Source organism: Teleopsis dalmanni, chromosome X (genome assembly GCF_002237135.1).
Source record: "Teleopsis dalmanni isolate 2A chromosome X, ASM223713v2, whole genome shotgun sequence".
In the NCBI taxonomy this organism is placed as follows: Eukaryota; Metazoa; Arthropoda; class Insecta; order Diptera; family Diopsidae; genus Teleopsis; species Teleopsis dalmanni.
The window spans coordinates 71,978,851-71,987,852 of record NC_051848.1 but is presented as its reverse complement, the minus strand read 5'-3'; the positions used below and the strand labels follow the sequence as shown (position 1 = coordinate 71,987,852).

Sequence of the window (9,002 nt, the reverse complement as noted above, 5' to 3'; positions counted from 1 at the left end):
ATTCAATGTATAGGGTAAGGTTTCTTAACTTGATCTTGAGGTCAATGTCATTACGTCTTCTTATTTTCTGTTTAAGAATTTAATCGTGACGTCACAATATAAATTTAATTGTTTAATGCAATTTGAAAAAGTTCTTTATTTTAATTCGTTATGAGTTAATTTTGTATTATATTATTTATTGGTTTTAAATTCTTTAAAGATATGTAAGTAAATAAATATACTTCTGAAATTATTAGAGAAAAACTTTTTCTGAAATAAAATTTTGTTAGCGTAAAAAATTAATTAATTTACTTATATGTCATTTGATTTTGTCTATTTATGTGTCCATTTTAAGTTATTAGTAAAAATTTTAAACTATATTGCATATACGTATAACAAATTGTAAAAAAGGAATTTTATCAGAATAAAATTTTATTAAATTATTCGCATATACCACAGAAGTATTATACTTTATCTTTTTTTTTTTTTGGATTGCTGATGTCTTCAATTCATATTTCTTCTAGCTATCAGGGTCTCTAACAAAAACGTGTTAAAATTCAAAAAGTGTGATTTCAAACCATTGATAAGAAAGTTTTTATTTGTTTTTATTAATTTGTTTATTTTTTTATCTTATATTTGCTGCCAATTAACTTATCAACTTTTTCACAATGAACATCCTTGTCCGTATTTCTGTCCTTTCTTTTAAAAGGAAATAATGAAGGTATGTTTGAAGCATTTCTCAAGAGTGGTGTTTTCCTACATGATGTTCAATCTCTTCTGTCTTAAAACAACCATGAGTAGCTAATTCCATTGGGTAGGCTGTAAATCTAACTGCAGGAGGTAAAAATTCGAGTTGCTCAATAGCATTTCCATCAAAATTGACGGAAATTGGTCCAATGTTGCAGTAAAAAGCTTAAAACATTAACACTATTATAGGTGGTTATTAAATAAGTTTGATTAAAACTTTACCTCGCATTGATAATACATATAATATTAATTTTAAAATTGTTAGTGTACTGCATATTAATACGAGTTATATTGTTTAATATTTTATTCCGAATATTTGGAATACCAATTTAGTGAAATTTAAATAAATCTAGCCTGGCTGAGACGAAGAAACCGAACTACTTTAATGAGACTAAGCAAAAGATCAATAGAGCATCAATTGATATAGATCAATATCAAGAGGACAAGAACGGCAGTTGGAGTATATGTTGAAAATTAATATAATTATGCGTATCTGTTTAGCCTAAAGTATACCTGAGTTCAATTCCGCCAAGACAGCTCTTGCTGAGTCCTTTTATAGTTTCGATAACATAGGTCAAAAATGCATATAATATTATATATTTATATTTGTGCGCTAAAATTTTGCTTAGAACAAAAAACTTTTAATAACAACAATGGGAACTATGGTTTGAAGGTACATTTGATTCATAAGAACTTATTTTATTTAAAAAACTTTTGTTATTGTATACATGGTTAGTAAGAAATGAATATATATCATACATATGTATTATAAAAAAATAAACAATTGACTATTAAAAACTATTATCTATCTATTTTTAATATACACTTATCATATTAACGTTTAAATTCAACTATTAAAATTTATCAAGAACATGAGTTGCTTTTACTCCATTATTTTCGAAAATTTCGTTCGCAATTATTGTCATTTTTGAATTTAGTTCCATTTGCGTACTCGAAGATGTTTTTTTGAGATTATTTTCACAACGTTCAGAAGCCTGAAATGGAAAATAAAAATTAAATTGACTAGAAAAAATAATTTTATATAGTATTTCCGTTTTTTTCTAATGTTTTACATTTTGCAAAAACTATTGCACAAAACTTTTACGGCAGATCTAATCTACATTTAGATTTGTTATATTTTTAGTAATCTACTTTAGATGTAAAAAAATAAATTACCTGCATACACCATGCTTTTGTTAACATAACTTCATGTTGTGCTGAATCATATCCTAATAATACAGCCCTACTAGAACGAGACAGCGTTACAACCATTGCATAGATATCTATTGCAGCATCAGCCAATCTCTTCAACACATATTGTTGGTGAATAATATCCTTACCGTGCTTAATTAGAAGTGATTCAACGGCCTCGCCAAATAAATCAATACACAAGGCTGTTTTTTTGGCATAAGGTTGTAGTTCATTAATAACATATGGGCTTAAATCAGTTGATCTTAAGCCAACAGAAGCTGATGCACGTCGCGTCACTTCTTTAAAAAGAAGACCCAAATTATTAGTTGGATTTTTTAAAGCCTTTTGTAATTCTTTAAGATGAGATCCAGAATATTGAATACCAGTCAAAGCAACAAAAAGACGAAGTATATCATTAGTTCCTTCAAAAATTCGGAAAATTCTTAAGTCACGCATAACACGTTCTAAACCTGTGTCTTTCATAAAACCCATTCCGCCTAAAATTTGTATAGCTTCATCACAAACAAACCAAGCTGATTCAGATGCAAATACTTTTGATATAGCAGCTTCTAAATGATAATTTTCACTTCCGTCATCCATATTTTGTGATATTGCATAAGCCATCGATTCAGTAGCGTATTGTACCATACTCATTTGGGCTAACTTTTCTTTAATAGCTTCATAATTTTTTATTTTATTACCAAATTGAACTCTATTATTAGCATGTTCCGTCGCTTTCTGAATGCAAATTTTCATAGTACCAGATAATGTTGCTCCCATTCCAAATCTTCCATTATTTAATATATTCATTGCCACTTTAAAACCTTCTCCTTCCTTTCCTAACACATTTTCTATTGGAATTTTTACATCTTCGAAATAAACTTCAGCTGTGTTTGAAGCTTTTATGCCCATTTTTTTCTCTGGAGGTCCATTAGTTACGCCACCAAAAGACCTTTCGACTATAAAAGCGGTGACCTATAAGAAAATGAAAAATGTGGATAATACATTCATTAGAAGGCTGAAATTATTCGAATATGTTATATAAAAAACAGATATCTTTATGTAGTTATTTATCATTTAAATGAAGGGCATGATGATCACAAGGTTAATCTAATCATGTCATTTAAATATAAATATTTAAAAAAGTATAAGGAATGACCTAGCGTCGGACAACGTATTTGTGATATATCTTTTTATTAAATTTTAAAATAATCGTTTAATATTCATATAAAACTATTAATTTTTTAATAATAGTAAAAACTTGTAGTTGTTTTCAAAAATTTTTTCTAAAAATTTTCTTAGAATCTCTAACTTGAAATGCAAAAAACTGAAAACTAATTGTCAAATAATTTTGTACTTTTTTTAACTTGCCTTATCCACCGTTTTGCCAGTTTTAGGATCAGTTTGTTCTGTCTGTGCAAAAACGGTCATTATATCCGCAATACCTCCATTTGAAATCCAAATTTTTGAACCATTTAAAATAAAATATTTTCCATCAGCACTTTTCACGGCACGACATCTTATAGAATTCGCATCAGATCCAGAACTTGGTTCTGTTAATGCAAATGCAGCATAGACTTTTTCAGTTGATACTTTTGGTAAATATTTTTCCTTTTGCGCATCTGTTCCAAATAGTAAAATACCCTTAAACCCAATGCTTTGATGTGCACCGATAGTAATTCCTAAACCTAAGTCATTAGCACCAACAATTTCACACAAACGTGCATATTGAGTATTATTTAGGCCAAGTCCACCGTAATCATTTGGAACTTGTATTCCAAACGCACCTAATTCCCATAATTTTTCAAGAGTATTTTCCTCAATTTGAGAATTTGCATCATTAACAGCAGCGTTGTTAACATCCTGAAATAAAGTATTACATATTATTCGTATTATTATATTATGCATTATGCTAATATTGTATCTAAGCGAATAAATAATTTAACTGACAACAGTTCAAATAAGAATTTAAAAGTAGAAAATGCTTCTTTAAGCAATCTGCGCAGAGAGCAGTATTACCCCGTATATATATTTTGCATGTTTTATATACTTAAAGTTAATTTTCAATATTTGAAATATGCAGTTAAAACTTAATGATCTTATATACTAACAGAAAGAATTTTGAATAGTATATATATGAAAGTGATATTTTTTTTTAATGTAAAATAAAAAATCAACTACAAAATACAATGAATTTATTTTAATTCAATATTTATAAAACTTAAAAAAAACTTACAGAGAAAAACTTTTCAAATGGATTAATCAAGCTTGCTGTTAATTCTTTTTGCTCTATTGTGAGGACATCGGGATATGGAAATACTTGCGTAGAAACTAAATTTCCTCTAAATATATTAGCCATAAACGAAGTATTTTCAACTTTTGGTTCTGCACTTGGCTTCGCTTTCGGCAATGTGGAAGCCTGGCATCTAAAAATAATCAGTAATAAATTATGTTATATAATTGTTCTATATGTATGTTTTCATATAATTTAATGTGGTAACTAGTGCAAACTTTCAAATCGTCTATTGTTGAATATAAAACGTAAACTAAACAATGGTGAAAGTTAAAGAAAAATATGTATACAATTTTGGAGTCAGTGTTCGCTTCTCTGTAAAAGCTTGCAAAACTGTTATTAATATCATATTTATTATAAGCAGACAACGGAGCCATTATCGCTAGGATTACAGTGAAATAAATTAATTGAACATAAGTTCCGAGTCAATATATATATATATACAATATACGTGGTCCTTCGCAAACGCGTACAAGATTATTTATTACATATTAACCATTATGTGTCATCGCTTGTGGACTTCTAATTTCCTTCAATTAACATAAATAGTTCACATATAGTAATGTTTACATGTTAATCCTAATTATGATTTATCATATCCGAAAGAGTTGACTCCGTCTGTCCGTCCGAGCAACTATTTTATTTACATCAAATTTTAATTAATAATTGCAATATTACAAAATAAAAAAATTTCTTAATACCTGCCAGTAAAAATATAAATCATTTTATATGACCTCCAACTATTTTAGTAAAGAAGTCCATGTTAATTTTCATTAACATTAATTTCTATCTTCTTCTACACTTGTTTCATTTATTAACTTACCTCAAAATATTTCTATAATAATCCTTTATTGTCGAATTTTTTAAAAGATTCCTGTTTAAGCCTGCTTTTATCATTTTTACGAAATTGAACTCAATAACAATTATGAACTTTGCACTCCAACAGAAAACACAACACACTGATGTTGATATGTTGCCACGGTTTTATGAAGCAGAACACTTGTTTTTAACTCTGGGCTGTTATCTCTTTTGTACAGGTATGTTATAAGTTATGATTGTTACGTAAACAAAAACAAGCATATGGTGGATTATATTGGTCAAAGAACACTTGTACAGGAACGGATTCTGTTTTTTTCACTGAGAGCAGTAGTCTGTTTAAACTCCATTACTCATTTCAATTAACAGTATCTACATCAACATATGGCATTATAGTCTGATCAGTCTGCAGCATTAATTGCAATAATTAATAGGCGTATTCGGTGGCTCGCAAGTACGGCAAAAAACAGCAAGTTGTTGGCCTATGCAGGCCTATACTGGCCGCAATGTATGCAAAACAACAACACTATTTTCTCTACCTCGGCCAGCATAGTTATGCTGGCCAACGACATCGGCCAGTAAAAAAAAAAATGTTACCAACGCAATAAGCGAACTATTGTGAACCTTCATTGAAAATTCCAACGAATAGTGCAATCAAATGTCAAAAATTGAGGAAATAAAAATTCAAACAGAATTCAAAAATTTGAAAAATCTTGAAAAGTAATGAAGAAATAATAAGAATGGAGAAATCGTAAGTATTAAGCACATTGAATTTTTTATTATGTTAGTTATTCCCAAGTAACATTTATTTTATTTCATTTAATTTGTAGTTTACATACGTAAAATTAATAAACAAACATAATTTTTGAAGTTTTTCTAAAAAATTTTTTATAGAAATACACGCAAACTATGGACCACAAAGGAAACGAATTGTTTTCTAGAGGCTACTTGACACGAAAGGAAGAGAATCTTCAGAGGAGGTTGTTGCGGCATTCATAACATTTAAAAAAATCCGTGAAACAACTTGCATCCCTCGGCCACTGCAAAACGTTGCTTCCTTCTCCCAACATCGACAGTACCTACAAAAATTTACTTATCTTAGTGTTTTATTTTTAAATTTCCAATATTCTTACCATTCCTTTTAATTCCGTGTTCATTTTAATTTTATAATATTTTTATAAATATATATTTGATTTATATGCACATATACAAGATCTGCTGTTTGTCAAAACAAAACATTTGACAGATTGCAACAGTGATGCCAATGACTCGCGTGGCCAACATAGGCCAACATGCATTTTTTGCCGTACTTGCGAGCCACCGAAAAGGCCTAATATTATTCCAATAAATCGAATTAATTGATATAAGAATGGAAGAAAATGTCATACAATTGTTGTTACATACTTACAGGACAATTTTAGCAAAGATCAGGCGTTTTCGGTGGCTCAAAAGTATGGCAAAAAATAGCAAGTTGCTGGCCTATACTAACGATAATACAATTTTCTCTATCTAGGTATACTAGCCACACACTACAGCCAGTAAAAAAAAAAGTGTTACCAACGCATTAAACGAACTATTATGAACTTTCATTGAAAATTCCAACGAATTTGACATATATATATATGTCAAAAATTATATATAAACAAAAATTCAAACAAAGTTCAAAAATTTTATATATATGAAAATTGGAAAAAAAGGAAAAATTTCAAAGTTTTAAATTTTCAACATTTTTGCCATTCCTTTTAATTCTGTACTCATTTTTATTTTCAATTTAATTTAATTTAATTAATTATTTATTTTTATAAAAAATGTAATATGTTTGCATAATGTGCACATACGCAAGATTTTTTATCTGCCAAAACATAACACTTGACAAATTGCAACAGTGATGCCAATGTCTCGCTTAGCGAGTCATCGAAAACGCATATTGTTAAACGTCTTTCGAAAGATATTTAAATGATAGAACAAAAGACAGTTTTAACGATTTTTGATATTATTGCACAAAAGTAGTTCAAAAAAAGTTTTATCCATTTTAATTCGTGGTTATAAGTTGATTTATGCTATTGATTTCGCAGGGAAAACATTAACAGCTGTTAATCGCTATCGTATCTAATTGCACAATTTCATTTGAATACGAAAATAACAGAAAGTACAAGATATTGGTGCAAAAAGAAATCATAACAGCAGCTATTGCCGCATTAAACGCAGCAGTGGCAAAGAAAAGTTAATTAGCTTTAAAGCTATTGCTTAAAAATATATTTTAATATAACTTTTAATGATGATATAGTAATACTACAAAAATAAACGTATATAAAATTTTTAATAGAGAATATTATGGTGAACAGCTCAACGCAACGAATGCCAACCAGACGTTTCCCGCTAATTCCAATTCCCACTATTGCGTGTTTGACACATTCACTGTCACTCATGTTATAGTTGACCATTTGCGATTATTTGTTGAAATTAAAATTTATATACTTATAAAAATATTATATAATTATTATATAATATATTATATATCATTAATATATTACAAATATTATATTATATATATAATATATATATTATAATATATTATATATTATTATTTTATATTTATTATACATAAATATATTAAGTAAGTAAAGACCCAGTTAGACGGTAGGTAAGGTAGGAAATTAAGGAGAAACGAAATGAAAATTTTGCTTTAAATTAAGGTGGTCTTAGACATTTGAACTTGTAAACAAAATATTTTCAAAATGTTAAAATAATAAAATGTCAAAATAATCACGAAATTATTTTATTTAAAATTGAAGACAAATTGTTAATGACATTATCTTTCATATGTTTAAATTGAAAATAAAACAAACAAAACATTATTATTTTCTATAATTTTAATTGTATTATAAGGAAAATAATCATTTTGAGTTTTATATTAAACCTCAATCAAACCAGAGTTCTTAATTTTTTATCAACTCTAGTTGTAATAAACATAATCCGCACATTATTGCAACGCACTCACCCTCATCAAGGTTTCGCAAGCAACTGAGCACAATTTTTAAATGTGCTTAACTTCAAAATCTAATTGAATTTGATTTTTCCATTTTGTGTCTAAGTTCGCCACTTTTGTTTATATCGTTCCAATCAAATACGCAGGTTTGGTTGGTTGTGCATTTCGCTTTGAATTAATTTCTTACGTTACCTACCGTCTAACTGGGCCTTAAAAGTTTTTTAATTTATCGCTATTACAGATATGTTTTTATAATACAATGATCCTAACAAAAAGTAAATGAAATAGATAGAGAGATTAATTGTCGACTGTGATTTGCTAAATTCATATTCGACGTCATTAGTACTCCCAAATATTTAAATTCATTTACTACCTCTAGTTCTACCCCATTTAAGTTCCAACTATCGGTCCTTGCTTTTCTACCTCTGATGTCTTTCACAAGAATATCGTCCGCATACATTAATACTTTAAAACATTGTGAACCTAAACAAACTCCACCAGGCAAAATACCCGATATGTTATCTACATACAGCGCAAAAAGTAGTGGACTTAGAAGACAACCTTGTTTGACATCACGATTTGACTCAAACCAGACTGATAGATATTTACTATCCCAAACCGCAGTTTAGTTTTTGATATATAAGCTTTGAATTACACCTAACATTTTCGTTGAGATGCCAATATCACTTAATTTCAGAAAGAGCCTACGCCTATCGATGGTGTCAAAACCCGCCTTGAAATCTACTAAAAATATATATAATTTGCGTTTACTTTGGAGGAGCTCCTTTGCAATTGACGTCAGCACAGAAATACTGTCTACGGTAGAGTATGATTTCCTAAAACCTGCCTGATATTCGCTCAGTAAGTGATATGTTTCCACCCAGTTGGTTACATTTAGAAAAGAGATACCTCTGTAATTAGATGGGTCGCTTACATCGCCTTTTTTAAATATGGGAAATATAATGTTTTTATTGAAACTATCAGGAA

General features: G+C 28.8%; 1 protein-coding gene across 1 annotated transcript; it reads right to left on the bottom strand.

The window, feature by feature from the left end:
- Positions 1 to 1,513: 1,513 nt before the first annotated feature.
- On the bottom strand, positions 1,514 to 5,224 carry LOC119687575 (very long-chain specific acyl-CoA dehydrogenase, mitochondrial). Its single transcript, XM_038101933.1, has 5 exons — positions 5,034 to 5,224; positions 4,154 to 4,343; positions 3,289 to 3,780; positions 1,903 to 2,892; positions 1,514 to 1,721 (listed from the first exon to the last, which is right to left on the bottom strand). The coding sequence occupies exons 1-5, from the start codon at positions 5,105 to 5,107 to the stop codon at positions 1,581 to 1,583; spliced, it is 1,887 nt and encodes a 628-aa protein (XP_037957861.1). The 5' UTR covers positions 5,108 to 5,224; the 3' UTR covers positions 1,514 to 1,580.
- Positions 5,225 to 9,002: the final 3,778 nt, after the last annotated feature.

Coding starts and splice junctions, on each gene's coding strand:
- LOC119687575 (XM_038101933.1), bottom strand. CDS start 5,107: ATGATAAAAGCAGGCTTAAACAGGAATCTTTTAAAAAATTCGACAATA. Junction 3,781..4,153: donor CATTTGAAAAGTTTTTCTCT/GTAAGTTTTTTT, acceptor ACTTTATTTCAG/GATGTTAACAACGCTGCTGT. Junction 2,893..3,288: donor CTGGCAAAACGGTGGATAAG/GCAAGTTAAAAA, acceptor ATTTTCTTATAG/GTCACCGCTTTTATAGTCGA.